This window comes from Cebidichthys violaceus, unplaced genomic scaffold (assembly GCF_023349555.1).
Source record: "Cebidichthys violaceus isolate CVI_PGR_0920_01 unplaced genomic scaffold, fCebVio1.0.p SCAF_7, whole genome shotgun sequence".
NCBI classification, from domain to species: Eukaryota; Metazoa; Chordata; class Actinopteri; order Perciformes; family Stichaeidae; genus Cebidichthys; species Cebidichthys violaceus.
The window spans coordinates 11,366,773-11,381,044 of NW_027176927.1; the positions used below are offsets into that span (position 1 = coordinate 11,366,773).

The following is a 14,272-nucleotide window of genomic DNA, read 5'->3' on the forward strand; positions in this document are numbered from 1 at the left end:
TCATAACCACCGCCATCACTCAGTCAGCATTGGAGTTATGCTAATGAACCTAGCCAAATCCCAATGTATTTCTTCCTAATTCTTTGTTTTTGTCTATTGGGTACAAAAGTGATTGTATCAAACACGTTTTTGACTTGATCCTGCTCTTGTAGATTAGAAATTCAATTTAAAAATGTGTATTTGTTCATTTTCTTTTGAAACTTCTATAATGAATGAATGAGTGGGATTATGATTAAGCCAAAAGAGCAATTCCAGGCCTGGTGGGATTTATTGACAAAGGCGTTATCAGGTTGCAAACTCAGCCAGAAAATGTAAAGTTCATTTTTCAGATAGTTTGACAGCTGGAGCCTGTTATCTCTGAGTGGCATTAAGAGATCTGACAGTGAGCTCTAGCTGCAGCAATCCCCAGTAAATAATTGATTTGAAAAAAAGATGCAGGAAACTACCAGCTTGAGCACAGCTACATGAAGACTAAAAACAGGAAGAGCTTCTGTTCTTTTCTCGAGCACAGCCTCAACCTAGTTTCTATCACTCAGACTCCGTTTTCACAGCAGTGGTAGTGTTTCTCGTTCTTGCTACATTTCGGTCATGTGGGAGTCTGCAAATCAAGAGGCAACAGTTATCTAGCCCATTCCAGAGTGATGTAATGCTAGTGTCAAGTCTGCAGTCAAGTCCACCAATCACACATGTTCTATAGGAGGCAAATGCGGCTCAGCTGGCTCAATGAAGGTGGACGCTGCACCACTCGAAAGTGGTTTACTGTTGAATTGGGTCACAGTTACATACTTGAAACAGAGATAATAATGTAAAAAATACTTCATTAGAAATTGCAACTAGTTGGAACATTTTTATGTTAACATGTTTATATTGCAGCATTATGATTTTATTACAGCATTTAATAACATCCTGCATTAACATAACCGACTGTATAAAAGCCTCCAGGTTGGTTTTCTTCACATCCGTCCCTCTGATCTCTGGTTTACTGGTTTGTTAAGACCCAAACACACTTGTGGGCACATGCATCAAATACACACCCACCTTTGGGTGATGACACTTGTGTATGGACAGGTATGTGTAGGTGTGTGTTATTGTTGCTTTAGAAAGCCTCCGGGTGTAGATAGGTGTTGCTCATATAAAGCTATCATCATGACCTACAGCTGGTGAGTGAGTGAGCCCAGCAGGTAAAAGCAAGAGACATCAGCAAGACATCACAACAGTCTCCCATTTGTGGTTTCACAGACCATTTATCCACAAATAGATGTCGGTGGATAATACACATGCTGACAGTATCTCTGATTTTGCTGCAGGTCCAGAAAGTTTTAGAAAGTGTCTGTGAAAGATGGAGGTATCCATTATAAAGTATGCATGTGATCAAAGAACAGGGAAGGCAATATAAAGTATTTTGTATTCTCTCACTTATGCCCAAACCCAGTTTACTCTCCCTTGCGAGTCCCTCTTTCTTCTTCCTGGGGGAAGTACAAGGCTTTGATTGTTGTAAGTGTCTGTTACATAGTTGGCAACATCTTTGGATTGCACCTCTCAGCACCCTGTGGAGATGGATTTGATCTAATGCAGACAGTGAGAAGCAGAGAGAACAGTGAGCTAATGGCAGACAGCCGACCTCAGCTTTTTAATACATTTGAGTAGCTTAAACACATAATCAAGTCCGATGGGCATTCCATTACACCTGCCTCTTCATGGGCTTGCACAAGGTATGATCTATAAAGACTGCAAATTATTTAATTACTTCATGTTTTTTGTTTTAATAATATTTAGCCTTTCACTGCTAGGAGGCCGTGACCCAGAACAGCAATTGTCAAGCAACCACAAATGTAACAGCAAAGAGAGAAAGTTTATTAAAGTACATTTCAAGTGTGTGTGTCACATTGAGGACATACAGTACCTCCATGTAATAGCAGACGTCATTACACTAAAGTGTCAGCCATCATATTATAGAGAGAATATACAGTGTGTGCTGCAGCCAGACAGTTTATTATATAGTTTGGCAAAAATACCGTCACAGTGATGCAACGTTTGTCAGACATGAAAATAACTAAACACACAGCTTGGCAAATACAATCTGGCACAAAAAAAAGATTACCTTTCTAAAACACAGCTCTGTTTATTTTATTTTTTTATATTACTAACTTGCACATTTCCCCCCCTCTTGCCCTTCTCCCTGAACTCACCCTGAAGTAGTGATGAAGTCATCCAAAGAGCATCTCAGAGAGCAGCAAGCTAACATGCTTGATTGGAGCCAAATACAGACAAACCTGCAGCTTATTAACAGCTGATGCTTTGTTCCAGCAGGCAGGCGAGTCCTTCTTCAACAAGGCCAGGGTCCTCAGCCTGCTGAGACTCACAGTAAACAGCACTCTATGGCTTCACTAATTAAACTGTGGCTCTTTAAAGTCTTATCTGAACTCCTCTGTGCTTATTGATGTGGATGCAGGGTCTGTGGGTAATTTATTCAGATGTACAACTACAGATTGTGTGTAAGAAGAGAGCACTGCATTGGATTGAAGCAGCCAAGACCTCCTGCCAGAGTTGGATGGAGATTGTTCCTTAGCAGGAATGGCAGTGCTGCTTCATTTCCATTCCCCTGAGGATGTCCGTGTCGCTGCGACAGCTACAGCAATACTCTGAACTCAGTGTCATGGACAACAGAGAGCACCTGAGCCCAGCACAGACTTTGTTTTCTTTTAGGAGCCACGACTACAGTAACGTACATGCAACAGAACAAGCAGATTCTTTAACGCAACATCTCCCCACTCATGGATAATGAAACACACTTGCTCATTAGTCATTTCAGCAGGCATGCATCCTCCTCTCCTCTGACACTGCTCTGATTATTCATGGGAAGTTATTATGCTCAGCGATATGAGCTTCAGCAATGCATCTGCCTCCTTAATGAGCTTGGAATGCACTGTGGCTGTCCATCATATCCTGTGCAAAAACCCAACATGGTAAAAATAAACAGTGTGGTTACTGACCCATATTTTCTCAGTGTTTTTATATTTAGATAAGAGGATAAGGCTTTATGGGTATAATTATCTATATGTAATGTTGCTACACTATTCTTATTCAGCACATCTTTTGTTTTAACATCACGCCTTATTTATATTGATAATGAGGGGAATGAATTTACCAGATGACTCCAGGGTCGTGCCTCTGAGTGGTTCATGGAAAAGTGTGTTTAATATGATGAAAAACTCCAGATGAACGGATTCGGTGCCTTGTGCCTTTTGGCTGTCGTAAAAACGAACATCAATTTCCTAACTCATTTTGTAAATGTGTCGCTTTCTTTTCTCGCTTTTTCTACAGCTGCTGCCCTCGGCAACCTGGTGTCTGATCTGGCAGGACTTGGGTAAGAATTACACTCACACACACACACACACACACACACACACACACACACACGGACAGTACACAGACAGGCAGCTTTTACCCTTAAAGTTTCTGCAAATCATGGCAAGTTGTCAGAGGATTTAGAGTCATTACCCTCATTGATGAAATGTCAAGAAAAGCTATGGTGCTATCATAGTGTATATCCCATTGCACAGATTAATACACCAGCACTGTGTTTTTTTATCCACCCTTTTATACACACATTGTGATATACAGAGAGAATGAAGGTAAAGATTTACACTCGCTCTCCACTCCCTTTGGTGAAGGCTAAGTCATTAAATTGCTCAACATTAAACGGTAATTACTGAATAAGCCCAGAGGAAGATAAGCACGAGCGGCAAGGGAGAAAAAGAATCACAGTCAACAGAGGTTTGAGTCCCTCGGAGGACTCCTTGAGGAAAGAAGACTATGCAAAGCAAAAAATGGGGTTATTACTAATCAGAAAAGCCAAATAATTTAAAAAAAGGTCTGAAAAAGGTGTAAATGAGGAGAGGAGTATGCAGCCCAACTTAACTGTGAATTGTGTGAGTTTACAGCTACAGAAAAAAACTACAGTAGACTTTTCTGTAGAACTAAATATTTGTGTTAATCTCGTTATCAACCCACCTACCGTACTTCAGTTTGATGCATATAAAAACAATCATAAGAAATTGTTTAACAAAGTCATCTGAATCTATAGAAAATGTATACATTCTTTAAATAAATTCTCTATGTTCTCATACTGGGATTACATTGGATGTTGTTGTACAAGGAGTGGGGAAGATTTAATGCAACATTATTTATTTAAGGTTTGATCCGGCACATTTTGTCAACCTGTAATGTATTGACATACATTTTGGGTTTGTGCGTTGTAGAAAGAAATGCATTTAGTATAGTTTATTGCATTAATATAAGTCAGGTTCTAATCATCAGTCTTATACTTAACTCTGTAAAAGTGCCTCATTAATACTAACCAGGATTAAAGTAAATTGTTGTGATCTCTCTCACTTCTTTTCATTTTATTACATTTCCACTGACAGAAACAAAACAAAATAAAATAATCTAAAAATAGTTTCTCCTTTCCACCCAAAGATTTAAAAAAACTGAATCTCAATAATTACTGTCACAGTTTTCTGCAGCATGTGATCAGATTGGTTCAATAGAAGCATAATGAATAATAATAATCACAAGTGGAAGCAGTTAGTTTTGGATCAATTCAAACGATTGAAATGCATTACTGGGTTCAATCAGCTGATTCATGACTGTTATCCACTTCAGGGTCTCCTAGTGGCCACAGGGACCATAAGCAGCTTCCTAACCTAACTAAGTATTCCAGTGATTATTAGGGATATAAGAGAAAATAATCGTCTCTCATTAAAATACAGAAATTTCAGTAAAACAGACAAGTTTTACTGAAATTTATAGTTGTAGAAAGACAACTAGACTGGCTGTGCTGTTGCCTTTGCACCGTTTTAGTGTGATAGATTAGCTAAGTTGTTCTGGCCTTTGCAAACGCTCTCAGTGGACACACACCACCAGCTGTGTCTCTGTGTGAGCGTCTGTGTGAGCCACTCAATCATAATGCGGAGGTAGAGCCCCTGTGACCAGTTTGTCAAGGTGAGGCTCGATTAGACCAGACAAGAGACTTTTTTTCTATTTTGATGGATTTAAACCAGTGAGTGTGGAGGCTGTTTGTCTGCTACTGAGAGCCAGTGGAGCTCCTGAAGAAGTCCTACCATCCCTGCAACATTTGCATCACCGTTTATGTTTATTTCTAAAGTACACACACAATAAACCCTGTGATTTAGATCACTGTGGGAGTCAGTGGTACGTTAGTAGCAGAGCTGAAGAGGAGGCGCAGTAGATTGTTGGTACTTTTGTCAGAAGCTGACAGATGAGGAGACCCAAGATGCCTCTTTACTGGAAACTAGTTGCATTTTCATTTGGTTTGTTTAGATCCACACTGGCCATTTGCTAAGTGAACCATTTCAACATTGAACAGATTGTTAGACCTAACTGCTGCTCCCCAAGCTTAAATACCGTTACGGTGTTAAGTTTTGCTGTGCATGAATGGCTTGTGCAATGAGCTATTGCTGCAACTGATTAACATTGTCTGAACAACAGTCCAAAACCCAAAGATAATCAAGAGGAAGACCAGCTAATTTAACATTTCTATACGTTGAAACCAGTTAATTCTTGGCCTTTTTGCTTGAAAAACAAATTATTAAATTTTTTGCTGATTTGTTTGAATGTTTTCTGTTGATTGACATATCCTTTAATGGATTGTTGCAGCTCTAGCATGTTCTCTTCACTGTTCTCAAACTTTCAGTGTCTTCGCAAACAGCAAATGTAAAAAAAACAAAAAAAAAAACTGAATTATGAGTCTGTCCATGTACCCATAAATTTGCATTTTTTTGTTTCCTGCATTTGGCTTGGTTTACAGTCTCACTTCTAACAAAACACACTTCAATTAATTTAGAAGAGGATCAACATCCCTCTTTTCAGGCAGTCCGGCTGTAATGATGTTTAGTTCAAATTGTTCTTGCCCGCCTAAACAAGCTAAATTAAAATCTCTAGAGATTAATTCAAATGCTGCTAACATGCTTAGTGTGAACCTCAGCTTCCTTTAGTTCACATTTGCTCGCAAGAAGAAGAAGAAATTCTTTAGAGACAGGAAACGGTGAGCGCAGGGATGACTAGTAGGAGAGGATGTGAGACAGGTTCATGTGCAAATCAGCCAGATGATCCTCAAGGACTCCCAGTGAAAGTCAAAGGAACCAGCTTCTCCGCTAGAGGGATTTCCTCAGTCAGGTAGTCAAACAGCACAAATAAATGTAGCTGTCAATACAGCATGTTCCTCTGGAGTCTCTTGGGTCAATATTGTGGTGATTACATTGCAGTGATTGTTTGTAAACCACCCACTAAACGTCTGTCTTCCTCGACCAAGAGACAGTGACTGACTGACTTAAGCTCTTGTATAAAATGTCCTGTGTGTGAGTTGGTGCCTGTGGTGAGCAATCTGTGCAACTATATCCACATATGTGTTTGTGTGTGTGTATATTTTTCATGTGTAAGGGTTCAGTCTTGGGTGAATTTGTAAGATTTTTCTTTTCCTCCGTGTGTGTGTGTGTGTGTGTGTGTGTGTGTGTGTGTGTGTGTGTGTGTGTGTGTGTGTGTGTGTTTGTGTTTTGACCAAGTACCAGCTCAACCTCGTTGAAGTCCATAATTTAGCTCATGAGTCATTCTGACCGTTCAGCCTGCAGACGCTCCTCCTGCACAGCTTAGTCTCAGCTGCTGTTTGTGTTCCTTGTGGACATAATGCCTTAGTGGCTTTCTGGGGCAGACGAGGCAGACAGCAAAGCATTAATACATTCAGCCAAGTTAGAAAACGGGACAAAAAACTTACAGGAAACATATTAGTGAGCTCTAGGGAATAAAAAATGGGGTCCCAAATTTGAATGGGCTTACTTGACTTAACCCTGTGATGTCATATCTGTATTTCTGTCTTTCAACTATTGCATGTTGAGTTGGAGCATACTCCATGACCTTGTATTATAAAAAGCAGATGAAGGCAATTAATGAATGGATGATTGATAGTTAAATGTATCCATTTGTTTTTCTTTATAAGTGTATCAGGAGGATTAACAGAGGGTGCTACTTCATCCATCCCTAGGGAAAGCCTGGTTTGCTTGCCTTCCTCTGAGGAGGTTTAAAGCCCAGTATCTGTTAGACACAAGAAGGGATACGTCACTTCCTGGTAGTTCTTTCTCACTCATTTTGATTCACATGCTTACCAATGGCACCACTGCTCTCTGCATCAAACTGTTTCAGAGATAACTCCATGAATATGAGAGCAGCAGCTATTTAAATCCAACACAGTTAGTTATTGCCCACCTGATGATGTTAATAGATTCTCTTGTTGTTCCAGGAAGATTTTTTTTTATTGCTTCTGGTGCAGCCAGGCTGAGTTTCAGCCTTCTGTCTGCTTCTCACGCAGTGAGTCTGGGGCTCAGAAATGATCCAAGGCCCGAGATAAAAGTACATTTAATCATTTCAGTGTTTTGAAAACTGCAGGTATTTTTTTTTCTGATGCTGCCCGTAATTCTTTTGCCGTCTTCTGTTGCAAATATGTGAAATATTTAGACTGGATTTGACTCAAAGGCAGGTGTCTGTATTATTGTTCCATCAAGGTATGATACATTTCATTTTTTTGTATGAATATGAGAGTCAGTGTTTGGATTGATAATGAGAAGAACAATTAATGATTGTCTGCTGTGTAATTATTGTCTGCATGATTTGTTTGGATTTACCTGTAATGACAAAATTTGAAAAAATCTCTCCTAAATAACTTTTACCATTTCTGTTTTACTGTGATGAAAGGCTATTGCCATCAGACACACACACACACACTCACACATATACCTCAACACACACACTCTGGCCTCCTCTCCTCGTATCCTTATCTCTCTCTCAAATATGCTACTTGCTACATATCACTCCCTTGACTCGGCAGCTCCAGCTGCAGCTTATTTGTGTGTGCAGTGAACTGAGGATCCATTAGTGCCAGTGACTGAACCAGACCTGGGTCAAAATATTCACTTGGATTTCATTTCTCACCCTGGAACTGCTTGACATGCTCTCTATTTTTATTTTTTTTTCTCACACTGGAGACATGACAGTAAGGTGCAGCAGTTCTCCATACACTTTTAGTTTCAGTTATTATTATGTTCATAACACCGTTGCTGTGTTAGGTGGACAAGTGAACCGTGCCCCAGACCCTCAGAGGTCCCAAAGGCCCAGTGTTGTTTGTGAGAAAACTGTATAAGGGACATAAACTCAATTGTGGCTCTGTGACTATTTTTCCGATACACTAAACTCACCATCTGTAGATCTATACACAGTGTCAGGGATCCACATCAGACAAAACTGACAACTTTACAATTGAAATAAACAAGTCTTGCATGATTGATGAGTTTCTATCTTTATTGCTTGGTGAACACTATTCTTTATCTGCTGCAGTCTGTCTTTGCTCCGTTATCTGTGTAAAGCACTGCTTTCATTTATTCTCTCTCTCTCTCTCTCTCTTTTTTCCCCTGTTAATATTGATTACTTTGGTTGTTTGTTTTGCCGTGTGGTTTAATGGATCATGACATGTGATGTAGGAGAACATCTAAAGGAGACAAAACAAACACAAATGAGTGGTTGTAGATTTAATGTATGTACAAATTACACCCTAAACACAATTTGAATATGCCTGCGAGTGTGTGTACCACATGTTTTTAGTGATGCAATTTATTTCCATGTCATTGCTGTCATGTTTACAGGATGTTGATAACATGTCTTTTGAATCTATTTACATTCACATTTGAATAAAATGTGAAGCTTAGAGCCAAGGACTCAACTACTGTATGTATACAGTGTTTATATTTTGCATTGTGCACACACCTGAACACAATGACTCCCATTTTGAGTCTTCTCTGTCTATAACGGATTCACATGACTCTATAACTGACCTTAATGTCTACCACGACTCTCTGCGCTGCTTGAACAGGCTTTCCATCTTGTGAAATGTCCAGAAGTAATTCATGTTGTAACTAAGTTTGAGTCCTCTCTCTTCTGTCTGTCTCTTCCTCTCTTTAGGCTGGCGGGTTATGTGGAGGCCTTGGCGTATCGGCTGGGAATGCCGATTCCCGACTTGAGCCCAAAACAGGCTGACATGTGGCAGACCAGAGTCAGCTCTCATGCAGTCAGTATCATCACCTTTTGCTGTGTGTGTGTGTGTGTGTGTGTGTGTGTGTGTGTGTGTGTGTGTGTGTGTGTGTGTGTGTGTGTGTGTGTGTGTGTGTGTGTGTGTGTGGGAGAGACAAGAGCCTATCAGACTAATAAACACTCAACATAAACAGTCTTCAGTCAGAGTGAATGTTAATGAAGCTGTCCCCAATCAGCATTTGAGGGATTCAGTTTGTTGTGGATGGTAAACATCAAACCAGGTCAAGGGGTTTGTACGGCGACAACAGGAACACAAGCCTCCGTGATGTGCGCCTTCGATCACTCCTTCATTGTACGTTAAACCTGAATGATTGTTAATATGCTGTGACCGCTAAAGTGTGAAATGTAATTATCTGTAATTAGGTTGAGTGATTAGTCTAGCACTGAAAGGCTCTTTGCTGAGAGTGAATGAAAGGTCATGGCAATTGTCCTCGCATGTTGGGCAATGCCTGTTGTATTTTCTTGCTCAATCTTACAGTCCAGGTTCTGCATGAATAAAATGTGCAGTAAAATGATGATGCATCTTCCCTGTTTATTGATAAATTTAGACCAAACTTGTCTTGATACTTAAATATCAAAATATAATGAAATAAAAAAGGATTGTTTAAAAAGTCAAATGTACGAGGTTAATTTAGTGTTTATGTGTGGATTATTTAAAGATATCTTATCAGTAAAATTTCCTTACTTCCATTTACCTCTGTGCAGGGCAAAGCCATTGGCGTTGGCATCGGCTGTATCCTCGGCATGTTTCCTCTTTTTTTCTTCAAGGACGATGATGAAGAAAAGAAAAAGAAAAAAGGCCAGATGGAGGCAAAAGAGCAAACGCAACCCCCACCTGCTCCAACAGAGAGCAGCAAAAAGTGAAACTTTCATCTCGTCTGAGACAAATTCTATTTGGAGTCCATTAGAATACTTTAAACTGGGACTGATTGCGCTTGTCTGGTGGACTGGAGTGTGTGGAAATGTAATTGAACCCGTTACAATCTAATCATCGTCGGTTGGCCCAGTCACACTATCAAAGGTGTTCTGAAGAGGATTTTAGATATTATTTGATTGTAGACTTTGAACTTAAGCACAGAGACCTGACCGTCTCTTGAAGAGACAAGAAATGGTTGATTCATTGGACTGCTGCTACTCCAGCTATTGCACCGTAGCCTCACTTTGTCTTGTCTGACCAACACGAGCTGAAACTCATTTATCTAAAACACACTGCAGTGGCCTCTTTCTCTCCTCTGCTTCGAGTTTGTTGAATATATAAACGTCTCACTCTAGTCTGTTCGACTGAACAAAGAGGCAATCCAATGGCTTGATTCAGCAGTGTTAAACTAATTTCTAGTCAGTTTGTGAGGGTGGTGAACCGAGGAAAGATGGTCACTTTTGCATATTAGGATGCACCCTTCCACATCAAGTACGTTACCCTTCACTTTTACAAGCATGTCTGCCTTTTGATGATGTCAAAGTCTTAAAAAGTCCTGCCTGTCTCATTCACACTCGATGACAACCAGTCAGCTGATGTTAGTGAGAATGCAGGCTGTTAAATTTGTAACACCTGCTCACTGCTTCTTTAATTCTTTAGATTTTTGTTTTTTTTTGTTGGTGATTTCACTTAGAATCATATGCTGCGTGATGATCACCCAAAGCGGTATCATGCCCCCAATGTCTCCCATGTATGCTGAATGTAACCAGGTAGGCCCAGTTCAAGAAATTCTGACCTTTTAAAGAGCAGTCTGTTACTTTTTTCTGAAGAGTTGAGCGGGAAGGAGAGAATTACAGAGAGGCAAAGGGAGGAAGAGACAGGGAGATGCTGTGGCACGTAGATAATCAACACTGAACCACCTGAGACCTCTTTCCCAACGCACCTCTCCTGTGCAGGATGAGATAGCAGCAGGCCTCTGATGATTGTTACCTTTTGTTACCTATTGTGTCCATTCTGTAAAAAACCTGTTACATTTTTTAACACTGACGCTACATTTCTCTCCACTTGTATGCTATATTGTCTTTGCTCTACTGCCCTCTGCTGGCTGACATTCAGAGGAAATTGCAAGTTTCTTCCTGCGCAAATCATAAGTTATCAGCTTTTCCTGTTTAGTATTCAAGCCCCTCTTTATCACTATGATTATTGTTGTTGTTTTTATTTTTTTTAAATAAAGTAATCTGCAGCATCAGTCAGCCATGAAACATGAAGGCCAAGTCTATCCATCCATCTAGTCCATCCAAGTCCTAATTCAGCTCTCACTGATTTCCTCATTTGTCTTTTGAGGAGTTTTCTTTGTCACTTGCTCGGCAGAGGTCGCTAATCTCATCAGCAGGACTGAGGACTGTTTATGGCGTTGAATCTGTTTAGAAGTTGAAATGAAAGGAAAGAGCCACGTGTCACTGAATGGAATTTCCTCGCAGAAAATGTATTTATTTTTGTTATAATATACAGACTTGTACTAATGTGTGTTCTCACTGTATATTCTCTTTATCTCAAAGGACAGTAAAGAATAGAAAATATTTGTGAGCACAAAAAGACCTTTTCTTAGTATGTTTTCAACAGGAAGGAACTGATCGCTCTGTTACAGCCCATGACTAAACCTATGCTAAACATGCTCTGAAGACTTACCCTGTATACGATTGTTCTAACAGTAATACCAATGGAGATAATTGAACATATTGATGTAGTTAGGATTTTTGATCTGATTGCTTGATTTCCACCTTGCATGCACTGCTAATAAAACAAACCCTATTGAACATGTTTACTGTGTAAGAATCATAAAAAAAACGTAGTATGTTCTAAAAATGATACATTGGATCCAAATCACGAGAGGTGATTTAAAAGAAGTAACTTGATTAAATGTATTAACTGTAAATATGTATTTTATGGCTTTCTAAACAGTTATAAAGCTCTTGTTGAAAATAGGACGGTTAAAACCAGGTTTGTTTTTGTGTATCCGTGCAGAGGAGTTTGGAGATTTGGACAGTGTATGGAGCAGAGTATTGTGAGAGAACTCTGCTTGATGGGCAACATGTGATGACAGTTATTGGATCATTAAATTGCCTGTCTCAGTGCTTTAAGTCTGTCTTTTGTGCAATTTCAGTCATGGTAAAACAATATAATCTAGGGGTCAAAACACTGTAATCTGGGGGCTATTATCTTCACTTTGCACTTATTTGTGTTCCTGGGAGGAAAACGAAAAAGATTTACAGTTTATGAAAACTCAAGAGTCGATACATTATCTTGAATTGATGTAATTTCACTGTTTGAAAAAGGGGGGAATGTTAAATAGTTTTTCATGGGTTGCCTCCTTGGTGTGTGAAATACAGTAGCCAATGTTGTAGGTCTTGAGTTAAGGACCTTATGTATCCGCTGATATTTTTGTACATTGTAAGCTGGCTGCCTATATTAATTTTGTTGACACAAATGCAAGTGACACAATTTGAAGTTCTTTTGAAATCATGTCTGCTCTCTGTGTTTGCCTGGAGCTTTGGTTTCAGGAGATTTGGAAGCTTCACTAGTTGGAGATTGGGCAAGCAGGAGTCATTAGCTGGAGGCATTTCAGTCTACGTTATGTAGATGTTACTGCCCTACAGATGATGCTCTAACATGCTGTAGTATTTGGATACAATATTGTTCATCTTAGTTGACACAGTGTGTTGTGCATTTTTGACTGGTCTACAGTACACGCTTGTATGATCAGTCGATCCACTTTGGTCCAGACTTAAATATCTCAATAACTATTTTATACTTTATCTATTTAACTTCTATTTAGCTGGGATACTCCCATTGAGAATGTAAATCTCTTTTTTGGCCAGGGGGTCCTGGCCAATTAAAAGATAGATTGCCTTTCAATTCTGCGCAGTCATTCATGGTCTCCAGAGGATGAAGCCCACCGACTTTGGTGATCTCCACCTTTCCTCTGGTGTGGTGTGAGCTGCATCTGTAGTGGCCAAGATTAACTTTGCTGCAATGACATGAAATCTGCATGAGATGGGTGAAGAACCTGATTTATTCCTGCGCTTTCATCTGTATGGATGACTTTGTTTTGTGACATAGTTCATGGTGCTATTTTAAAAAATATACATTCAGGATGTGTTCTGTACATAATAAGAAGAAAGAAATGAATTAATTATTTAGGATAAATACAATATAGGATGGAAATGGAGTACAGAATAGGAGTTTGTTTTGGTGCGATGTTTTTGTTTTATTTATCACCTGGCTGCAAACATCTGGCCTGGTGTAGACTTTCCCAGTGCATTCTACATTATCACATAATACATTTTAGTTTATGGCACATGCAATTTATCCTTTTAAAATGGATTTGTTTGTTTATCTGTTTATGTGTAAGCTTGATTCATAGTCAAACCAGTTGATCTTTTAACTCAAATAAATGCTTGAACAACAACTTATTATACAGACTGAGGCAGGTGAGATCTGTATTGAATACTGCGCCACATTGGATACATTGGTTTTGAACCAAACTGATTTGAGATGTGCTTGCTTCCGGTGATTGCAAAATGTCTAATTATGTGTGCACAGGTTGAAGATTGAAGTTATCTCACCTGAGCAGGTGCATCAGGAGAGCCAATCAAGCACAGTATGTAACCCCCCCCCCTTCACACACACACACACACACACACACACACACACACACACACACACACACACTTTGGGAGGAAGTCTAATCAGGCAGATAAAGTGAAAAGACCTGTGGGGATGCACTGTGGGTGAGCTGCCAGTATCATAAATTAGGTTTTAATTTATTTCACCCAAAGTTCTCAGAGTTTTGTCTTTCTAAATTTGCTTCTTTTTTTATTAACCAAATAATAAAATTTGGTTTCTCAAAAGAGAAAAAAATAACATTGGCTGCTGACATTAGTTCACTGGAAGAAGATAAAATGCTGGCTCAAGCTTTTTTTTGTAGCTACCTGTATCATAATCCAATCATCCAGTCATTTATTATTTTCTACAGGTCGTTTAAATGTTTTGATGAGTTGATGAGTAGTAAATGCAAACTGTATAGGCAGCTTATCACACGGAGCAAAAACATAAGTAAAGTTGGTCATTTTAGTTTCAAACAAGAGACAAATACATTGCCTTTCATTATTGCATCAAGCAGGGATTGTGATACTATTT

The 14,272-nt window shown here is 39.4% G+C and overlaps 1 protein-coding gene across 1 annotated transcript in view; it reads left to right on the forward strand.

Moving 5' to 3' along the window:
• Positions 1-12,535, forward strand: part of LOC137891477 (transmembrane protein 65-like) — a 33,308-nt gene extending 20,773 nt beyond the window's left edge. Inside the window, exons 6-8 of the mRNA XM_068736093.1 lie at positions 3,325-3,367; positions 9,028-9,133; positions 9,862-12,535. Coding sequence (XP_068592194.1) covers positions 3,325-3,367; positions 9,028-9,133; positions 9,862-10,020 — 308 coding nt within the window. The 3' untranslated portion in view covers positions 10,021-12,535. The remainder of the gene's footprint in view (positions 1-3,324; positions 3,368-9,027; positions 9,134-9,861) is intronic.
• The last annotated feature ends 1,737 nt before the right edge of the window (positions 12,536-14,272 follow it).